The 22,133-nt window shown below is 53.8% G+C and overlaps 1 protein-coding gene across 5 annotated transcripts in view; it reads left to right on the forward strand.

The window, feature by feature from the left end:
* Nucleotides 1–22,133, forward strand: part of PDE4C (phosphodiesterase 4C) — a 30,755-nt gene continuing 8,622 nt past the window's right edge. Inside the window, exons 1-9 of one of the 5 annotated variants that reach the window (XM_021083502.1) lie at nt 1–70; nt 454–518; nt 7,969–8,174; nt 19,695–19,883; nt 20,442–20,478; nt 20,566–20,639; nt 20,921–20,973; nt 21,249–21,361; nt 21,442–21,535. In XM_021083502.1, the coding sequence (XP_020939161.1) occupies nt 477–518; nt 7,969–8,174; nt 19,695–19,883; nt 20,442–20,478; nt 20,566–20,639; nt 20,921–20,973; nt 21,249–21,361; nt 21,442–21,535 (808 nt within the window). In that variant the 5' untranslated portion in view covers nt 1–70; nt 454–476. Of the gene's footprint in view, nt 71–434; nt 519–7,968; nt 8,175–16,296; nt 18,782–19,694; nt 19,884–20,441; nt 20,640–20,920; nt 20,974–21,248; nt 21,362–21,441; nt 21,536–22,133 lie in introns of those variants that run through there. The other 4 variants (XM_021083501.1, XM_021083503.1, XM_021083504.1 and 1 more) reach the window with 4 other exon arrangements.

The raw sequence follows: 22,133 nt of genomic DNA on the forward strand, positions 1-22,133 counted from the left end.
GTCACGGAACTCAAGAAGGGCTCAGTGGTGGCAGTGAGCTTCAGGCCTACCCAGGCCTCGCAGAGCTTTTGTAAGTTTGCGGGAGTTCCCTGGTGGTAGGCTGGGGTCCCTGAACCCTCCAGTTAGGCTGGGAGTGGAACAGATCCCCCATGAGGTCTGGGGCCAGGAGATTTCTTCCTGAGGATCCTGATGCTCCAAGGCCTGTGACTTGGGAAGGGAGTAGGGAGGGGGCTGGTGGAGTGTGTGGCTGGTGGAGACCTGGATCCAGGCCCCTGCAGAGGGATGGATGGATGTCCCCCACTGGTGGCCCTGGTCTACCTTGGGCTACCTTGATGGAGTGTAGGCTCCAGCGGAGGGTACAGGGTGTGGGAGCGGGCTCCCTGTCTAGTTGAGGGGCTCATAGGGGCATAGCAGGGCTCCTGGAGCCCAAAGGGCTCATGTCCATCTCCCCAGGTTCAGAGACGCATCATGCTGCCATGAGGCGCAATAGAACAGCCCTCTCCTTTCCACTAAGAGAGGTGAGCAGTGGATGTGGGGACGGGGTGGGAGGTGGGTGAACTGGGTTGTCCTGGACAAGGGGGAGGGTGTCCCAGTACTTAGAAACACCCAGAGCTGCCTGGAGACCCACTTATATGTGGGGAACCTGAGGCCCAGAGAGGGCACTAAGGCTTGATCCAAGTATTCAGCCCAGGGCTGCAGCCATTGCTTTTGGGAAGAGCAGGGGATGAGCAGTGGGGGGAGGGGTGGGGACAGCTGGGACCTCTTCGGCCTGGATGCAAGGTTTTAAATTTTTTGTCTTTTCTTTTCATGGCTGCACTTAGGGCATATAGAAGTTCCCAGGCTAGGGGTCAAACGGGAGCTGTAGCTGCTGGCCTAGACCACAGCCACAGCAACGCCAGATCTTTAACCCACTGAGCAAGGCCAGGGATCAAACCCACATCCTCACAGAGACAATGTCAGGTCCTTAACCCGCTGAGCCATAGTGGGAACTCCTGGATACAAGGTTTTTGGTTGCCCAAGGAAAGGGGGCCTGGGTACCTTCAGTCCAGGGTGGGGAGGGTGTGAGGCAGGGCCAGTGGCCCCATTCTGGGAAACTGAGTCAAGAGGAAAAGTGAATAAAAAAACAAAAACAAAAAGGAGTTCCTTTGTGGTGCAGTGTGTTAAGGAGCTGACATTGTCTCTACAGCGGCTTGGATTGCTGCTATGGTATGGTTCCATCCCTGGCCCAGGAACTTCCACATGTCATGGGTATGACCAAAGAAAACCCCAAAAAACAAGAACAAACAAACAAACAAACAAAAGCCAGAGAACAGGGAACTGAGCAGGAGCTGGACTTAAATCCCAGGTTGGTCACTGATGGCTGAGTAGCTGGTACCTGCCTCTCCATATGCTTGTTTGCTTGTTTTAAAAAACAAGAGGCTTGGGAGTTCCCGTTGTGGCTCAGTGGTTAACGAATCCGACTAGGAACCATGAGGTTGTGGGTTCGATCCCTGGCCTTGCTCAGTGGGTTAAGGACCCAGCGTTGCTGTGAGCTGTGGTGTAGGTCCTAGACACGGCTCGGATCCTGCGTTGCTGTGGCTCTGGCCTAGGCCAGCAGCTATAGCTCCGATTAGACCCTTAGCCTGGGAACCTCCATGTGCTACGAGAGCAGACCTAGAAAAGGCAAAAAGACCAAAAACAAAAAAACAAACAAAAAAACCCCAACAGGCTGGGAGTTCCCATTGTGGCTCAGTGGCTAATGAATCAAACTAGAAATCATGAGGTTGTGGGTTCAATCCCTGGCCTTGCTTAGTGGGTTAAGGATCCAGCGTTGCTGTGAGCTGTGGTGTAGGTCAGAGACGCGGCTCGGATCCCGTGTTGCTGTGTCTCTGGCATAGGCCGGCGGCTACAGCTCTGATTAGACCCCTAGCCTGGGTAACCTCCATATGCCGAGGGTGTGGCCCCTAGAAAAGACCAAAAAAACAAAACAACAACAACAAAAAACAGGCTAAAATTGTGTGGCTTGACACACATCAGAAAGAGCTGGTCCCCAGCAGCAAGCAAGGTCTCACATGCCTTAACTCATTCAGCCGCGCTCCAGCTGTCTGTAGGAAGAGAAAGATAAGGGTAGTCCCAGTTTACAGATGAGGAAACTGAGGCACAGGGAGGCTGGCCCTCCATCAAGGTGAGTGTCTGAGTAAGGTTTGAACCCGAGTCCTCAGGGCCCTTGTCTGTGCTCTGTTGAACTGAGCTCCCAACTATTCCAACCACCCAGGACACTCTTTTGCTTTATTTATTTATTTATTTATTTATTTTTGTCCTTTTTTTTTTTTTTTTTAGGGCCACACCCATGGCATGTGGAAGTTCCCAGGGGTCAAATCAGAGCTGCAGCTGCTGGCCTACATCACAGTCATAGCAATACCGGATCTGAGCCACGTCTGGAACCTACACCACAGCTCATGGCAACACGAGATCCTTATCCCCCTAAGCAAGGCCAGGGATTGGACCTGAGTCCTCATGGATACTAGTTGGGTTCGTTCCCACTGAAACACAGCGGGAACTCCCCAGCCTTCCTCTTTAATGGGCAACCCCAGTGAACCCTGGCAGCTGGCTCCCTCTCCAAGTCACACATTCCTCCTCTGCAAAGTGGGGACCCCCTGACATTCCCCCAAACACTCAGTTTACAATATCCAGTTGCATGTGGAGGGCTACTGGGCCTGGGGGATGTGGAGGGTCACAGGCTAAGCAGACAGGTGTTAAACGAGATAAAGAATAACCTGTCGGGGTGGGTGAGTATAAGTGGGGTTACCCAGCCTGGGCTGGAAGGGCTTCTCTGAGGAAGTGACATCTGAGCTGAAGAAGTGATGAACCCGGAGTTGCCGTTGTGGCGCAGCAGAAACGAATCCGACTAGGAACCATGAGGTTGCAGGTTTGATCCCTGGTGACGCAGCTTGGATCCTGCGTTGCTGTGGCTGTGGTGTAGGCCAGCAGCTGTAGCTCTGATTCTACCCCTAGTCTGCTTCCATATGCCGTGGGCACAGCCCTAAAAAGTAAAAAAAAAAAAAAAAAAAAAATTGATGAAACCAAGCAGCCAGCCATGGGGAGAGCTCCGGAAGGGCAGAGGGCACAGCTTGTGCAAAGGCCCTGAGGCAGGTTTAAGGAGCAGCTACAACAAGGGCTGGGGCAGGCTGAGCAAGGGCAGAGGGAAGAAGGTGAGAGGCAGTGGCAGGTAGGGGCCTTGGGGCTGTGGTAAGGGGTGTGGATAGTGATCTAGGGGTGCTGGAAGCTGAGGGGAGGTTAGGAGCAGGCAAGGGACAGATTTAGGGTTTTTCTTAGAAGGAGAACTTGGAGTCGCAGCCAGAGCTAGCACATATCAGGATTTCAGGGACAGCATGGGCAAATCAAAACAGAACTTCTTGGAGTTCCCGTCATAACTCAGTGGTTAACAAATCTGAGTAGGAACCATGAGGTTGCGGGTTTGATCCCTGGCCTCAATCAGTGGGTTAAAGATCCGGTGTTGCCATGAGCTGTGGTATAGGTCAGAGGCGAGGCTCGCATCCCATGTTGCTGTGGCTGTGGTGTAGGCTGGAGGCCGTAGCTCTGATTAGACCCCTAGCCTGGGAACTTCCATATGCCACGGGTGCAGCCCTAGAAAAGATAAAAAGACAAAAAACAAAAACAGAGCTTCTTGGGAATTCCTGTTGTGGTTCCTAGGGTTAAGAACCCAACTAATATCCTTGAGGATGCAAGTTCAATCCCTGGCCTCGCTCAGTGGGTTAAAGATCCCACATTGTCAAGAGCTGTGGGGAAGGTCACAGACACAGCTTGGATCCTGAGTTCCTGTGGCTGTGGCATAGACTGGCACCTGCAACTCCGATTCGAACCCTAGCCTGGGAACTTCCATATGCCATTGGTGTGGCCCTAAAAGGGAAACAAAACAAAACCCAGAAAGACAGCTTCTCAGCTTCTCTGCAATTCCTTCCTCATTCACCCCATCCTCCCACCCCATCCCCTCGGTTCCTGGCTCCAGCCTCTCAGTGAGGAAAGCAATTAGTCTGGAGTGGCAGGTTGATTAATGCTGCAGCTGAGAGGCCTGGAGGACCCTCTACTCCCCTGCTTGCAGCTCTGAGAGCCCTCCCCCTTACCCTACCCTACCCTCACTCTGGATGGGGGCGGGAGGAGCAGCCAGGCTGGATCCTGGGAGTTGGGGCTTTTGCTGAAAAGCCCATCACCCAACCCATGGCAACCAACCCACGGCAGGTGCTGTCAGCTTCTTCCCACAGGGCCTATCTTGTCTGAATCACCCCCAAACCATCCAGGCTCCACACAAGCCCAGACTCAAACATCAAGCTTCCTCCTCTGGCTCATGTTATGCTCAAACAGAAACTGAATTCACTAGATCTTGGTGCTTCCTCCAAAATCTTCCCCATCCAGGTCATGGTGGCCCCACTTATCCAGAGAACTATGACTAGTCACCCATTATGATCATAAGTTATCCCTGAATCTCCTTGAACACCCCATGGTCACGGCTATGGCCCATCTCTCAGCCTCCAAAACATGTCCCCAATCCACTCATGGGCCCCACCCTAGTCCGTGTCCCTCCAAGAGGCTGCACCAGCCTCTATCCTACCCCCAGTGGTCCCTGCTCCCCGATGTAGGCACAGGGGACTTCTTTTTTTTTTTTTTTTTTTGTCTTTTTGCCATTTCTTGGGCCGCTCCCGCAGCATAGGGAGGTTCCCAGGCTAGGGGTCGAATGGGAGCTGCAGCCACCGGCCTACGCCAGAGCCACAGCAACGCGGGATCCGAGCGGTGTTTGCAACCTACACCACAGCTCACGGCAACGCCGGATCCTTAACTCACTGAGGAAGGCCAGGGATCGAACCCTCAACCTCATGGTTCCTAGTCGGATTTGTTAACCACTGAGCCATGACAGGAACTCTGGGGACTTCTTAAAATCATACAGCAAATCACCTCCTTTGAAACCTCTCATTCCACTCCTGGAACTAACTCCCATCCTATCACCCCACCTCAGAGGCCCCCCATCAACTCCCCACCGACTCAGCTTCCTGCACTCCACTCCAATCTCCCCTCCCTGTTCCTCAAACTCGCCAGCTTGTGCCCATTTCAGGGCCTTTGCATGAGTTGTCCGCTTGCCTGGGAGCTATTTTCCTAGCTATCTGCTGGCCAGCTTTCTGTCCTCTTTCTGGTCTCAGCTCAGGGCCATCTCCTCAGAAAACTTCCTAACTATGCCTGAACGACATTATCATCAGCCCCTCCCTGAATTGCTCTGCAGACCCTTACATGATGTAATTTTTTTTTTCTAGCACCATAGGAACTATTTTTGCATTTTTTGTTTGTTTGTTTGTTTTGTCTTTTTTTTTTGGTGGGTATTTTTTATTTTTAGGGCTGCACCATGGCACATGGAAGTTCCCAGGCTAGGGGTTGAATCAGCACTACAGCTGCCGGCCTTCACCACAGCCACAGCAAGGCTGGGGTCCGAGCCACATCTGCCACCTACCCTGCAGCTCATGGCAATGCTGGATCCTCAACCCACTGAGCAGGACCAGGGATGGAACCCACATCCTCGTGGTTGCTAGTGGGTTCGTGACCAGTGAGCCATAACAAGAACTCCCTGGCCAGCTTTCTCTCCTCTTTTCAGTCTCAGCTCAAGGTCATCTCCTTAGAAAGGCCCCTAACTACGCCTATCATCAGCCACTCCCCAAATTGCTCTCCAGGCCCTTACATGGTTTAATTTTCTTTCTAGCACCATATGAGCTATTTTTTGTATTTGTCGAGTGAATAAATGAATGCACATACATGTGGGCAATGGTTTTCCCATCTGGAACTCAGTTTCCTCAAGAATACAGGCAGGTAACATCTCAGCAAGTCTCTATTCTGGAAGAAGCCCAATGTCTCCATGCGCCCCACCCTCATTTTTTCCTGCACTTCCTCCCAGCTGCCAGGAATCCTCTCAGGGGAGGCCTGGGGTGGAACACTTAGCTTTTTGCATTAGAATTGAAGTACCCTTGGGAGAGGGTGGTGATGGTGGAGCTCAAATGGGGTGGGTGTGTGGCAGGGAACATTCGGGTATCCTGGGTCCTAGAAGGATCAGATCTATGGTAAGAGTTGAGGGAAGATGCGGGAGCTGAGTGGCTCTCAGCTGTGTGACACTCAGCAGACCTTTTGCTTTTTAGGGCTGCGCCTGAGGCATATGGAAGTTCCCAGGCTAGGGGTTGAATCGGAGCTGCAGCTGCCAGCCTGCATCACAGCCACAGCCACAGCAACGCCGGATCTGAGCCATGTCTGTGACCTACCTCACAGCTCAGGGCAACGCTGGATCCTTAACCCACTGAACAAGGTCAGGGATTGAACCCCAGTCCTCATGGTTATTAGTCGGGTTCATTACTGCTGAGCCACAACGGGAACTCCCTCCTTTCTGACTTTTAACATCCTCCTCTGTAACACAGGAATGAGAAGCTCCACCTCATAAGAAAGGAAACAAACATAGAAGAACTTCAACTGATGTCCCCTTGTCTCACTTTTTTCCCTGCCCCTGTTGCCCTGGCCCTGATCCTGATTAGCCATGAGGTGTTGGACCTCAGTTTCCCATCTGAATGTTGTCTGATGGTAGAGACAGACTCGCTTGTGAAGCACATGGGAAGAGCCAGAGAAGCTCTGGGCTCCACCTCTCCACCTCCCTCTCTGTTCCTTTGACTCCCACCCTGTGGCTGTGGGTTCCAGTTTTGGTACCACTTCCTGGGGTCAGCACTGTGGACAGCTCCCAGCCAGATCTTTTTCTAGCAACAACCCAGAGGAATCTACATGGATTTCATCCCTGGTTCACAGGATGGGGATACTGAGGCATGCTTGCCCTGAACCACATGGCATGGATTGAACCCAGATCTGTTGGGTTGGAGAGTGCACACCCCCAACTCATCAATTCCATCCTGATTCTGCTTGTTGTTTGTTTGTTTGTTTGTTTTGTTTTTTTTAGGGCCGTCCCCATGGCATATGGAGGTTCCCAGGATAAGGGTTGAATCAGAGCCACAGCCACAGCAGCACGGGATTTGAGCTGTGTCTGCAACCTACACCACAGCTCACGGCAATACCGGATCCTTAATCCACTGAGTGAGGCCAGGGATTGAACCCATAACCTCATGGTTCCTAGTCGGATTTATTTCCCCTGCACCGTGATGGGTACACCTATTCTGTTTGATTTTTATGAGACTGATGAGCTGCCTACTGCACTAAGAAGACAACTTGCTTGCTTTTTAAATGTCTCAAGTGTTTACCCAGAGCATGCTTGCAAACACCATCTCATTTAATTTTCCCTGTTCAGTCCTTCCTTCAAGAAATGAGGAGTCAAACCTCAGAATCCAGAATCCCATCTCCACCATTTACTTACTAACTGCAACCTTGGGAAAGTTACTTAACCTCTGAGCCTCAGTTTTCTTGTTTGTACAAAGAGGCTAATTGTACAAAATGGCCTCATTGTGCCCTTTGAGTTAATCCATGAGGTATCCTTAGAACAGCACCAGTGTGAAGTGAGTGTGCCAGAAAGGTAGCTATTCATACTGTCGTTATTCACTTGTTTACTTACTTCTTGTCTTATTTTTATATTTTAATAAAGAACGTATGATAGAATATCATTATGGTTCATATTATTATCATAAATAGTGGTATATTATATAATGTTATAAATAATGAATACATTGTGTATTAGTTAATTGATAAATATTTTTGCAATGCTTACTGTGGGCCAGGCACTGTTGATATTCTGCAAGGTTAAGATCCACATCCCCATTTCACAGATGAGAAAACTGAGGCTTAGAGAAGGAAATTCACTCAGGGAGAAAGTAGAACTGAGATACAACTCTCTGGGTCAGTCCAGGAATCTGAGTGGGGACATCTTAGAGCCTCCTGGTCTCCAGGGTCCCAGAGAGGCACCATGCCTGGGAACTCACTCATGTTTTGCTGCTGTCTCCCCAGCCAGCCCGAGTGTCGGCAGATTCTGGCTTGGACCCTTTGATCCCCCTTGGCAGTGGTGTCATCCGGAGATGCTTCTCGGGGACCCCATTGCTGCCGCCACTGTTGAGCCACCTTGGGACCTCTGGAGAGGTGGAGCCTAGTGACTGTGTGGTCTTCACCATCGAGGCTCAAGGGAATGAGCAAAGCCACAGCCTGGTCCCAAGCAGGTGAGGAGGTATATGGGAACCAAGGAGTCCTGTCCCAGGAGAGGGAGACCTCCTTATCTAGCTGAACCTTTCTTTAACTTGTTCAGAAAGCATTTATTAAGCACCCACTCTGTGTCAGGCCCTGTCCTGGGAACACAGCCATGGGCAAGCAGGTGTTCATGGGCTGATGGTAGAAATAGACTCATGCCAGCTGGATAGATCAGGGCGATATGGGAGCACTGGGGACTTGGGGGGAGGAAGGAATGCTTGGAAGAAGTGGCAAGCAAGCTTAGCCTGAAGGATGAAGAGATGTCAGCCAGGAGGAGCACAGGGAAGTGTAAGCCAATTAGAAGAAACAGCATGCAGCCTTCCTGCTGTGGTGCAGTGGGTTAAGAATCCAGTGTTGTCTCTTTGGTGGCAAGGGTTCAATCCCCAGCCTGATGCAGTGGGTTAAGGATCCGGCATTGCCATAGCTGTGGCGTACGTTGCAGCTGCAGCTCAGATTTGATTCTGGCCTGGGAACTTCCATATGCTGTGAGTGCAGAAAAAAAAAAAAAAAAGAAAGAAAGAAAGAAAGAAAAAGAAACAAGTTTTGCAGTCTTGGACTCAAGAAGATCAGGTGCATGAGGAATTGAACACAGATCAGTGTAGCTGGAGGGTGGGTGGGGAGCCTGGGGAGATGGGCAGGGGCATGACCACACAAGATCTTATAGGTATAATGGGGAGCCATGGGTGGTTTTTCAAGGGAGTGAGTTAATTAGATTGGAATTTTAAAAATTCCCTACAGCTGCTGTAGGGAGAACTGTCAGGAACCAGGGTGGAAATAGCGGGAGCCCAACAAAGAGGCCTGGGCAGTTCTGAGCAGAAAATGGTGGTACCTGGACCAGGGTGGAAGCCAAGAGCTGGAGAGAGCAAGCATATTCAGAAGTTCAGGCAGATACAAGATTTCTGAAGTGGACACACAGGCACTGGTGGACATCAGCAGAGGGAAAGAGAGAGGGAGGGGTGGTGTGGACAGCTCCTGGTCTTTTAGCCTTCACTTGTGACATTCCTTTTCGTCTTTGCAACAATACTCAGAGGTGGGAACACCATCATTATCCCCATTTTCCAGAATAGAAAACAGGTTTGGGGAGGGGAATTTATAGCAAACCAGTGGTAGAACACACATCTCCCACCATTGGATCAAGTTGTCTCCTACTATCAGCTTTGGAGGGTGGGGGATTGAGCCCTGTGTAATGGACAGAGAGAAATCATTTGTTTTGCATCACCTAGCAAGACATAGTAGTAGTACTGGGGCTTGAGCTCAGTCTATCACATCCAAGCATTTTCCATTCCTCAAACCTGGACACAACTGGGGTAGAGGGTAGACAGTCACCATGGGAAATATTCTTGAGATGTCCTTGTGAGCTCTGAAAAGATCAGGCCTCTTTCTGCCCTCACATCTGCTGCACCAAGTGGCCCCAAGTTCCTCCCTGCCCCAGCCCACACCCAACCACCCACCCACCCACTCAGCCCTGCTCCTGTCCCTGTCTTCTTCCATTATCCATGATAGAAAATGTTCTTGCCCTCCCTTTGCCACTTCCCAGGAAATTACCCCTGAGATTAGACTGCCTGGTGGGCAGGGTTGAGTTTCTAGAACTGGGGAAGGGAGGGGCAGACCTGGAATTTGCGAGCAGGAATTGTGGCTGCGAGGTGGGGCCCGAGGCATCACGGGGCAAATGAGATCCTGCCATTTCTGCTGAGGGGTCTCAGCATTGGTTGTGGCTATAAAAGAGTGCCTCTCTCTACCCACAGCCACTGTCAACATTCCCAACCAGAGGTAGGTTCTGTGTGCCCACCTCAGGCATGGGAGGGCCCTGCCACAGCTCTCTCCAATTCCTCTGTCCTTCCTGGATTCCTGCCTTGTGTGGATAGGGGTTTTAAGACCTCAAAGAGACCTCATCTGAGGCTGAGCTGATAAGCCTACCTTCCTGAGCAGAGAAACCACCGTCTGTGTCTACCTCTGAAGACCAGAGCCCTGGACTCTGCTTCCAGACTTCTCTTTGCTGTAGTCACTGGGGAAAGGCTGAGGACCCACTACTGCTCAGCTTTCAGCACTGTTTGGCATCCTGGTCTGGAGGTGCTTCTGAACACCATCAGTCTTCCTGCTCTGCCTTCAGCACCAACAAGTCACGGACAGTTCCTCTCCGTTTCAACCACCTGGAGCTCCTGAATCTTCTACCTTCTTCCCTTTCAGCATCAGGAGTACGGTCGGTGCCTTAGCTCTGGGGGTCTCCGCAGCCCCCCTTTGTCTGTTCTCCATTTCGCAGCAACCGAGAGGACAATTTTTGTCTTCACTCCGAGTCCATGTGTTGACCCTATTTCCTTCAGCAATAGAGGGGACGGCATATCATTCTTGTCTCCGGGGGTATTCTCAGCTCCAGTTTCCAACCCTCCCCCGCCCCAAGTTCTTCTTCCCGCGCTATCTATCCTTCAGCACCACCACAGCACGGACAGCTACTCGGTGTCAAACCGCACCCCCCAACCTTGAGCCTCTGTTTCCACCTTCTCCCGCCTCAGCACCTCCGGCGCGGACAGCTCCTCGCTATTGTCTCCACCCCTGGCTCTGGCCCGACCCGGCTCAGACACTCCTCGCTCCCGGGACTGCTCCCCTGCTTTGGCGCATGGAGACCCCGGGAGTCCAAGAAGGCGTAGAGGCATTCCGCGAGCTGAACCGCGCTCGCGGCCGCCAAGGCATAGCCAGGGTCCCGAAGCACCTGTGGCGGCAGCCCAGGCGCCCCATCCGCATCCAGCAGCGCTACCACTCAGACCCGGAAAAGTCTGTGGGCCACAGGGAGCGGCACCCGAGCCCGCGGCCGGGGCTCGAGAATTCGCGGCGCTCCTGGCCCATCTCCTTCCACAGGCGGTATGTGGGCGGGGGCAGGGCCCTCCTGCGGGGTAGAGGAGGGGCGCGCAGGGCCTGGCGGGAGTGTGGGGGGTGGTCCTTGTTTCTCTAGGGGCGGGGGTCTCTGCTTTTTGGCTGCGGCCGGCTCTTTAAAGGAAAAAGCTGCTTTTACATCGGGTGGAGCTGGAGGGTGGTAGTGCCACCATTGCTTATGCGTCTGTGTGACCGGGTGTACTCAAGCGTCGCTGCATCTGGATGTGTGTGTGAATCTGAGCAGTTGCGACTCTGTGTGTGCTCTGGTCTGTTGTGTGAATGTCCACAGCTGGCTGTGTCTCTGTGGGTGATGGGATGTGTTTGGGTATGTGTCTACGGGTTACCTACATGCTGTGTTTTTCTCCTTGTCATGCCTGGTGTGTGGCTGGGCATCTGATCTGACCCAGCTGGGTGTCTAAGTGTCCTCCAGACCCTGGAGTGTTCTTGAGTGTTTGTGGGGTTTGTGGCCACTGGCAAGCAGCCAGGGCCTGCTGTCTGCTATGCTGGGGGGAGGAGCCTCCTCTATAGCCTGTCCTGTACTCCCCCATCCCATGTCTCCTGCTGTCAGAGAGAAAGCCTCTTGGGGAGCCTGAGCACAGGATGTTTCTTCCACAGAAGAAAGAATGGGGTGGGGAAGAAGGGAGTACAGATGGGGGAGGGGCTGCTCCTAATTCCTATGAACTGAGGGAGGGGGCAGAATAAGACAAAGACAGAGAGAAACACAGAGAAACTTGGGCTTTAGAGGGACCAGTCAGCCCTCAGTGCTGCTAAGGCAGACGGTCCTGAAGTCCCAGGCCCTACTTGAGTGGGAGGGGAAGGTAAATCTGGCCAGACATAAAGCCTGGGTTTGAGGCCAGATTGGGTGATTTAGGGTGAATTGCTTTCCTCTCTGGACTTTTATCCTGCCTTAGCCCATGGATCTCCCAGTGTCAATGGCTTCTTGATCAACAAACCTGGCCAAACATCTCAGCCTGGCTCTCCAGCAGCCCTGGTTGGTGTCTGGGGCCAATGGGCTTCCAGTGCCAGGAAGGGTTGGATTTTCCCAGGTGACCCAGCAGGCCCCTTATCCCCACCCCCCAAGCCCTCAGCTCCTCCTGCCCTCCCTCCCAGTGACTTGTGATTTTCCATCTTCAAGAAAGAAAAAACAGAGTCTAGCTTTGGGCCCATCTAGCGGGGGAGAATCACATAGCTCCGGATGGCGGGAGTGGTGAATTTTGTTCTTGTGAGTGTGCATGTGTGTGTGTGTCTTGCCCATGCATATATGTACAGATGTCGTAGGAGAGGATCAGCCCTCAAGGAGGCTAGGTTCAAGGCCAATGTGCTGTGCATCTCCAAGCAAGCGGTAGTGGTGGTACTTCCCTGACCGTCAGTGTCATCATGAGATACAAACATAAACTCTTATTTTCTGCATTTTTTTTCCCGTCTTTTTAGGGCTGCACCCTCCAAATATGGAGGTTCCCAGGCTAGGGGTCCAATCGGAGCTACAGCTGCTGGCCTACACCACAGCCACAGCAACACGGGATCTTAGCCACATCTGTGATCTACACCAGAGCTCATGGCAACACCAGATCCTTATTCCACTGAGCAAGGCCAGGGATCGAACCTGCATCCTCATGGATACTAGTCAGATTTGTTTCTGCTGAGCCATGACAGGAACTCCATACTTTCTGCATTTTGTCATGAATTGTCTATATAGGAGCATAATCCTCAGCTATGGCGCTCCTCCCCACCACCCCAGGCAGATCATGTGGGTCTGGGAGGGTCTGAGTGTTGTTCTGCAAGCATTTATTTAGCACCTACTGTGTGCCAGGCCCTGTATTGGGGAAACAGCCCAGGGACAAGCAGGTGCTCATATGCTAATGGTAGAGACAGACTGACACCAGCTGGAGAAAACACAGAGTGATCTGTGCTGTGATGGAGAGAGATCGGGGTGCCATGGAGGCCAAAGGAGGCTTCTGACCCAGCATTTGGGGGTAGAGGATGAGAAAGGACTGCTTGGAAGAAGTGACATCTAAGCTTAGCCTGAAGGATAAAGAGAAGTCAGCTGGGAGGAGTGCAGGGAAGGGTATGCCAAACAGGATGAACAGAACATGCAAAGCCTCAGATTCAAGAGGATCTGGTTATGAGGAGCTGAACACAGATAGTGTGGCTGGAGGGTGGGAGGGGAGGCTCTCTATTCATTTCACAAGCATTTACTGAGCACCTATTGTGTGCTGGGCACTGAGGGCACAACTGGGAGCAAGTTCCTGCCTTTGAGGGGCTAGGGGGCAAGGCAGAGACAGATCAAATAATCATGACAGTCAGTGTGATATTGTGCCATTGAGAGGAAGGTGCTCTGAGAAGATTTGCTTGTCTGTCCAGGGAGGGCTTCCTGAAGTGGGTGGTGCTTCAACTGTGACCTGAAAGACCAAAAGTTAGCAAGGGAAGAGCATTTGGGCAAGGGCATGGGGATAGGGCTGAGCCTAGCTGCTTCCAAAAATAGCAAGGAGGGAGGGGCGATGAGGCTGGAGTGGAGTGAGCTGAGGAGTGGGGCCTGGGGAGGTGTGGATTCAGAAGTGCAGGCAGTGGGGAGCCACAGGAGGATCTGGAGCAGAGGAGGGTGAGACCCAACCCATGTGAGCATCTGTACATGTGATTCATCCTCCACCCTCCTCTTTCTATCCAAATTCTTCATGAGAACTTGGGCAAGTCCTCTCTCCTCTCCAGACCCTGGTATATAGCTCTCTGTAAAATGGGTGGAACAGCACCATCTCACTGGAGCCACCTGGTGGCAGTTGAGAAAACTGTTTGCCCAGGGAAAAGGGGCTCAAATGGGGGAAATGGAGACAGTGATGTGCTAAGGGTGCTAGAAACGGCTGGGCACTTCCTCGGGTCACACAGTATGCAGGGACAAAGCCAGCGTGAGACGAAATCATGTCAACTCTTCCTTTAGCCTATGCCCCTTCCCAGGCAAAGCTTGGGGTCTTCCAGAGTCAGGCAGACCAGACTTAAAAGCTGAGGCTTGGCTCTGTGGCTCAGTTTCTGCATCCAACAAGTTATCAATAATGCATTACTGTTATAATTGGTTATAAATATTTTAAAATTGAATCTATCAATGAAGCACTAATATTAAAATATTAAAATTATTGATGGGCGTTCCCTTGGGGCACAGTGGGTTAAGCATCTGATGTTGTCACTGCAGTGGCTCAGGATGCTGCTGTGGCATGGGTTCGATCCCTGGCCCGGGAACTTCCATATGCCATGGGCACAGCAAAAACAAAACAAAAACAAAAGACTACTGATAAAGCATTAATGTCAGAGTAGCATCTGGGACTGTAGATGGGATGGAGCCAGTTAAACATTAAGAGGGATGGGCACAGGCTGCAATGCCTGCTGGCCTAGGCTTGAATGACCTTGGGCAAGTAATACACCTCTCTGTGCCTCAGTATCCCCATCCAAAAAAGGGGAATAATAGTCCCCACTTTACAGAGTTGCTCTGAAAATCAAATGACTTTTCACAGCCCTTGGCTCAGCACCAGAAGAGCAGAAAGCGCTCCGTTTGCATCCATGTGTTGTTTAGTCTTAACCTTCCATTTTTTGTTCGTGAATTCAGGGGAGGGACTGAATCTCCCTGTGCCTCAGTTTCTTCTTGGGGACAAGAGAGTATTGTGAGCCTTTCCCATGGGGCCGAGGTGGTGTCAAGGCTCCTTGGACCCAGCCCCAGTCTCTCCACCAGGCCAGTCCTGGTGACCTCTATCCCCTGGGGACCAGCTATAATTAGGTCCAGCCACAGCAGCCACAGATGGTATTTTTGTCTTGGGGACAGCGCGTCTGATTCCCACCAGGTGTCCGGTTGCAGAGCCACAGGAACAGAAGGGGGTTCCCAGCCAGACCCTTGAGACTCTCTGTCCTCCTGGGCCCCAGTGTAACCCTTCTTTGAGCCTCCCCTTTCTCATCTATATGATGGGGACCATAGCATGATTGAGATGTTAGGGGAGGGTCAGGGTCTCCTCCCTGTAGAGCCTTAGGATCCCCCATTGAAGTCCTGATCTCCAAAGTTGTATCTCACATTTCCCCAGGATTGCCAGAAACCTGAGTGGCATTTGTCTGGGGACCCCAAAATGGGTGCAGTCCCCAGGGGGGTTGTTATCCCACAGCAGGACACAGTCGGGCCCTAAGCTTCTGTGTGGCCTCATTTGGGAGGCCCAGGCTTCCTGGGCCTTTGTCGCTTCCGCCTGAACTGTGGGTATTCCAGGTCCTGCCTCCCAGTGTGATACTCTTCAAAGGCTTATTGCCTTTTAATGTAAAATAAAGCAGGACCACCAGACCCCAGCAGAGCCCCGAATGTCTTCCCATGCCCCAGACACCAGAGACAAGGCTTCTCTTTTCAGGGGTCTTTTGGGGGTCAGGGGCGGGGGGTGGGGGTGGGGGGGAGGCAGCTGAAGTGTCACAAGACGGAAGACCTGGCAGGAGGCAAGTGCGGATGTTTGTGCAGTGGAGACAGCAGGAGAAGGGAAAAGATCCAGAGACGGGGCCTGGGGAATGTCAGAGCAGGTGCGGGTTATGTGAGGACTTGGGGAGGGGGACCCGGGTGTGTGTGTGTGTGTGTGCTGCCTTAAAGTGAAGAATTTTCCAATTACCACCCTTCTCCAAGTCTCAGTTTCCCCACCTGGCAAAGAATTAAAGGTTCATAGTTTATGTGAGGACTTGGGGAGGGGGACCTGGGGTGTGTGTGTGTGTGTGTGTGTGTGCGCGCGCACTGCCTTAAAGTGAAGAATTTTCCAATTACCACCCTTCTTCAAGTCTCAGTTTCCCCACCTGGCAAAGAATTAAAGGTTCATAGTTTCTGGGTAGCCTCTTGGTGGCCCCGGCCTCAGTTCTCTCCATCTGGAAAATGGGTAGAGGGGGTTGAAAGCACCATGTGGGATCTGGGCAGCCCCTCAGCAAGCTCTGCATCTGGGTGACTCCCTGATAATGGAGGGCACTTCTCTTTCTGACTTCCCTCTCTTTTTTCAGCTAAGCTCTCAGCAGAGCGAGCTGCACTAATGGAGGACATGCTGGCAGAGGGAAGTGGTATAAGATGAGGTTTCTGAGCTCCCCAGAGAGAAGCAGAGTCACGGCTAGCTCGGTGCCTCAGTTTCCCCATTTGTCCCGATGGGGGCGTCCCTGAGCCGTCCCACTGTGAGGCGGGGCGGGTGCGCCTTCTGCCCTCTCCCTGCCGAGCCCCGCCCCCGTGGCTGTCCAGAAAAGGTCTCTGCGCAGCCCGCGCTGGGTCCAGCCTCCGCGCGGTCTTCGCGATGCAGGGTCCCCCTGCGCCCTCCCCGGCCCCAGGGCCCAGCTCCCCCCGGGGCTCCCCGCGCGGCTCCCCGGGGCTCTTCAGGAAGCTCCTGGTGAACCAGAGCATCCGCCTGCAGCGACGCTTCACCGTGGCCCATCCGCTGTGGTGAGGCGAGACAGTGGGCCTCGCAGGGGTCATCGGAACCGCCGGGCTGGAGGTGGGAAGGGCAGAGTCAAGGACAGCTGGGACCAGGTTAGGGGTCAGGGCCTAAAAGCTCTGCCCCTCTTCCCTTTGTCGGTATCTTTCCCTGCCCTATCTCTGTCTCTTATAGTTGGTGACTGTTTCTCTCTCTCCATCTCTGTTTCCCTCCACCCGCCTCCTGGACACGTGCCCAAGGGATCAGCCGTCTGTCCCTTTCCAGCTGTGCGTCCTGGAGCAGGACGGGCTGAGGCTCACGTCCCCTTCTGACTCTTGCCAACCCAGGACAGGCGAGCTGAGCGTCCCAGCGGTAGTAGAGGCGGGAGGGTCACTCCTCCCCTCGGTCTGCCCCCACCATCTGTCCCGGCGCCAGCAACGGATGGCCCGGTGGTCTCACACTAAGCCCTCGGTGTCCGCGGAGGAATACGGGATTTGATGGGGGCCTTTGAGTCGGGGTGTTCGCGGTGTAAGAGGGTTTGTTGCAAGTTCCAAGCTTGTGAGCTGACCCGCGCTGAGCTCGGCTCTGTGCAGCCCCAGTTGGTTGAGTCCTCCAAAGATTCGTTCCATCGCTCTGGGTTCGAATTCCGACGCTTCAAGAAGTGACTATGACTTCCGCGGTTGCGGGGGCGAGGCTGGGATTGGAGGTGGGGCTGGTGGGCGCCGACTAGGTCTGGTAGTCGCGCTCAGTTCGTGCCGCTTTTGCATCCACTTGGTAATTTGGCACCTGGTGGCTCAGAGACTAAAGGTCCTTTCTCCAAGGTCGCATGGCCAGTACAGCCGGTGGAGGGGGTGCAGTCGTGATCGTGGTCCCTGATGGCGTCATTTCAGGCCAGGAGTGGGGTCCCGGGTCCGGGAGAGCGCCTCCAGGGTCTACAAAGATGGGTCCCTGCCGAGGGATCAGGAGTGAGCACAAGAGCGTCGAAGACGTCGAAGGCTTGAGGCTGGAAGAGGGCGGGTCTCTCTGAGGGCTTCGTACCTCAGTTTACCTGTCTAGCTGCTGGACAGACACGCCGTTCCCGCAGTCCGGGCCACCTCCTCCCCGCCGCCCACGTCATGAAACCACCGCCTGACCTCGCCGCTCTCGGCTAAGTTTAGAGCAGAAAGAAAAACAGCTTCCCCCGCAGCTGGAACACCCCCGGCTCAGCTCTTAACTCTCGATGTTCACTACTTGGAGTCGAACCCAGCACTCCGTGGCCTCTCCTGGCCTCAGTTTCTCTATATATCCATAGGCGCGCTTTCCCAGAATCTTTGTTGAGAGAAGAGGGAGCGGAAGGTTGTGGCCAAGCCCTTGCCTCCTCCGAGCACCGGCTTAGGGCTTCCACCCTAGCCCGCCCCCAGGAACGTCTCTCCGGGAGTCACAGCGCCCACTCCAAGGCCTGGGAAGTGCGAAGAAGCCCCGCCCCGGGGGACGTGACCAAGCGGGAACTCAGAACCCCTGGACTTAAAGGCGTCTTCAGGAGCCTCGGATCCCGAACAAAACCAAGAGCGATCGAACATAGCCGAACACGCCCGAACCTACCCGAGTAAGGCCGGACTAAGCCGAACATGTCCGACCTGGCCCGAGCACCCCGCCGGACTTTCTTGAAAACCTAGTACGGCCAAACAGAGCCGAACGCGCCCGAACGTGTCTGAACCCACCCGAGCGCGGTCGGATGTAGCCGAATTCTACCGGACTCACCCGACGGAACTCCACTGGAAGAAGCCCAACCCTGTGTGATCACACCCAACTTCGGCAAACCCCGCTGTGCTTGACCGAGCCGGACCGAAGCCAGCTGAACTGGACAGAATCCTGCCGAATTCCCCACTCCCAACCCTGTTCAGAGCCTTTGGGCAGGCGCCAGTCCCAGCCTGTGGACTCGGATGGGGTGACCTGGCAGGGGACCAGGTGGACACTGGCCCTTGGCCAGCAGTCCCATGTCTAGGGGTGGCCCCTAGGGTCTTCCTGTTTCGCTTCTCCTGCTTGCTCCCTTTTCAAAAGCCTGTGACCCACTTGCAGCCCTGGTGGCAAACTCCCTCTCCTGCACTTCTAGCACCCTCCCCCGTCTCTGACTTCTGACTCCAAAGGGGAGATGGGTTGATCCTCTCTTATCCCGTCGGGGTGTTGTTAGAAGGAGAGAAGGGGCTGAGAGATGGAAGGGAGGACTGAGGATTGCCTAGAACAGGAGAAGAATGGTACTCGGGGCGGAGGGTATATCCTGTGCAAAGGCCCTGAGGTGGAAGAGAACAGGCAGAGCGTTCGGGACCCAAATAAAGCAGGTTAGGGCTCAGCGGGCTGGAAGCGTGGTTGATGAGACTGGGGCGGGGCCGTGTGGACTGAGGGTGGGGACCTGGATCTGGGGGAGATGACAGTGATCCAGCAGGTAGCCAAAGCTGGCTGGGAGTTGGCCCTCTCCTGGGGCTGGGAGCCTTGGAATGTGCCGGGTTTAGGACCCAGGTCCTCTCCCAAGAGGAGAGCCCAAGAAGTCGTTTCCAATCCCTGTGAACTTACCCTGTGACCTGAACCTCAGTTTACTCCTTAGAAATATGGGTGCCCAGGGAGCTCCCACTGTGGCACAGTGGCCTAAGGACTGACTGCAGCTTCTCCTGTTGCTGCGAAGTTGTGGGTTTGATCCCTGGCCCAGCACAGTGGGTTAAAGATCCCGCGTTGTGGCAACTGTGGTCTCAGCAGCTGTGGCTAGGATTCAGTCCCTGGCTGGGAACTTCCATATGCCCATGGGTGCAGCTGAAAAAGAAAAAAAAAAGGGGGGGGGAAGAAATATGGGGGCCTAGTCATTCTCCTCAGGTGCTTGCTTGTAGTTCCCTAAAACTGCCCTCTGGGATGAGATCTACCACACCCATATTAGAAACAGGGTGGTTGATATCCACAGAAAAGCTGAGACCTACCCATGGTCACACAGCCTCTTAGGGATAGATCTAAAACTCAAGTCCTGGAGTCCAGATTAGTAGTTCCAGTAGAAAAGGCTCTGGGTACAGAGGTGGAGATGGAGGCGGTGAAGGGCGTGGCTCCCTGAGTGGGGGGTGTGGCTGTGGGACAGATGGACCATTTGGTGGCTATTCCTGCCCAGCCCTCTGTGTGGCCCCAGGGAGGATGTTACAAAACAGATATAGTCCATATCTTGGCATCCACATGCCAGGATCCACGACTCTGACTCTGCATCTTTGCCTCCAGCTTTGACCTGGAAAATGGGCTCCCCTGTGGGAGAAGCACCCTGGATCCTCAGGCCGGGTCTGGCCTTGGCAGAATCATCCACTCTGCCCAGCACAGCCAGAGGCGGGAGTCCTTCCTGTACCGCTCAGACAGTGACTACGACCTGTCTTCCAAGACCCTGTCCCGGAACTCTTCCGCGGCTAGCGACCTGTGAGTCTGGCCTGAAGCTGGTGGGATAATACCTCCTTGTACCTTCTTCCATCCTTTATTCCCCCACTCAGTACACCTCCTTCAAGTGACCATTTGAACTGGGCTTTGAAGTTTACATAGGAGTTTGCCAGGCAGCTCACTTATTCAGTCAAGAATACAGAGAATGATATTTCTGTGACCCTCTGTGTTTGACTTTGGGCCGGGGTTGGATGGCAATCCAGAAACATTAAAACCAATCAACAGCAACTGAACAGACACCTTGATTTGAGCTCCCTTGTAGTCATAATTTCCTGCCTCTACTAAGACTGTTTCCTCCTGGAACTCAGGTTCTCTATTTGTGAGATAGGGATAAAGTGAGTGATTGGTCAGAGGGACTATGGCGGCTTTCAGAGAAGAGTCGGGTGAGGAGAGCCCAGGAACTACCAGGGGGATACCCAAAAGAGGTGTCAGGACAAGAGGACGCGCTCAGCTGAGGGCGCAGTGTGGGTAAAAGCTGGAAGATAGGAATGCGTGGGAGGGCTCCTCCTGACCGCCCTTCTATGTCTGGTCTACCCGCAGACACGGAGAAGACCTGATTGTGACGCCCTTTGCCCAAGTGGGTGCCCACCCCTTCCTTCTCCCGTGTGCCTAGCGGGCAGAGCGGAGCCCTCCTTTCCAGTGCTGACCAGCCCGCTCCCGACAGGTCCTGGCCAGTCTGCGGACGGTTCGGAGCAATGTTGCAGCCCTTGCCCACCTGCAAAGCGGTGGGACAGCCAAGTACGCAGAGGGAGGGGATGGGGCGGGGCCTTGCGGAGAGAGGCGGGGCCGAGAACTGGAGAGGGCTGCGCAGGGCTTGTGAAAGAGAAGGGCAGAGCCTGGCGGAGAGGGGCGGGATCAGAAGATAAGGCGGGCCAAGCAGAGGCGGCAAGGGCGGAAAGAGCTCAGCAGGCAACTCGCAGGGAGGGGACGCGGCAGAGGGCGGAGGGGTGGGGCCTGGAGGGCTTGGGGGCGGGGCCATATCGATGGGGCGGGCCACTCCTGAGCGGACTGTACTGCAGGCAGGCATGCGTCGGGAACACCCCGTCTGGCAGTCAGCCCCCTCCACCAACAGGTAATGCTCTTGCTCCAATCCCCTCCTTCTACTGTGGGACAGCTGTGAACTTCCTCTCTAGGGCGACCTCCTCAGCTCATGAATCCTGAGGTGGTGCTGATTGTAAACCACTCCCCCTCCCCGTCCCCCAAATACCCTTGGTGATGAAGAGATCCTGGGGTCCTGAGTGGCCTCGCTGGGAAAGGCTCCAGGATCCAGATGCAGAAATGGGAGCAGGAAGGGCGCTGGGTGACCACGTGGGGGTGGGGCAGGACCCTGACCAGCTTGGCCCCCAGAGGAGACTGGGCAGAAGTTGGCTTTGGAGACACTGGATGAGCTGGACTGGTGTCTGGATCAGCTGGAGACACTGCAGACGCGGCACTCGGTGGGGGAGATGGCCTCCAACAAGGTGAGGAGGGCGGGAACACTGAGCTCACTCGCCTCTGTCCACAGTGCCCCCATCTTCACTGTTCTCACCTTCCCCGGCAGTTCAAGCGAATGCTGAACCGGGAGTTGACTCACCTGTCTGAAACCAGCCGCTCTGGGAACCAGGTGTCCGAGTACATATCCCAGACCTTCCTGGGTGAGCTGTGGTGGGTCGCTGCTTAGGTCACACTGTAGAGATAGGAAGATGGAGGAGAAAGAAAGACTTCTACTACAGACCACAACAGGGAAAGACAGAACCGGACATGGACACCCCTAGCCCCATGGGGCAGGGCTGGACCAGAGGGAAGAACAGAAGGAACTTCCAGGAAGAGGGGGACATTGAAGTTAGGATTTTGAAGCATGAGTAGAAGCTTACCAAGGAGGAGCTGGAGGGAATTGGCTGCATCTCCAGCCTGGGAGATGGAAAGGACTTTTTTTTTTTTTTTTTTTTTTGGTCTTTTTAGGGCTGCACCCGCAGCATATGGAGGTTCCCAGGCTAGGGGGTCTAAGTGGAGCTGTAGCCACCGGTCTACACCACAGCCACAGCAAAGCCAGATCCAAGCCGCGTCTGCAATCTACACCACAGCTCACGGCAATGCTGGATCCTTAGCCCACTGAGCAAGGCCAGGGATCGAACATACAACCTCATGGTTTCTAGTCGGATTCATTTCTGCTGCACCATGGGAACTCCAAGGAAAAGACATTTGACTGGGGAAAAATAGTAAGTTACAGGTGCCCAATTGGCCATGTCCAAC

Source organism: Sus scrofa, chromosome 2 (genome assembly GCF_000003025.6).
Source record: "Sus scrofa isolate TJ Tabasco breed Duroc chromosome 2, Sscrofa11.1, whole genome shotgun sequence".
Classification (NCBI taxonomy): domain Eukaryota; kingdom Metazoa; phylum Chordata; class Mammalia; order Artiodactyla; family Suidae; genus Sus; species Sus scrofa.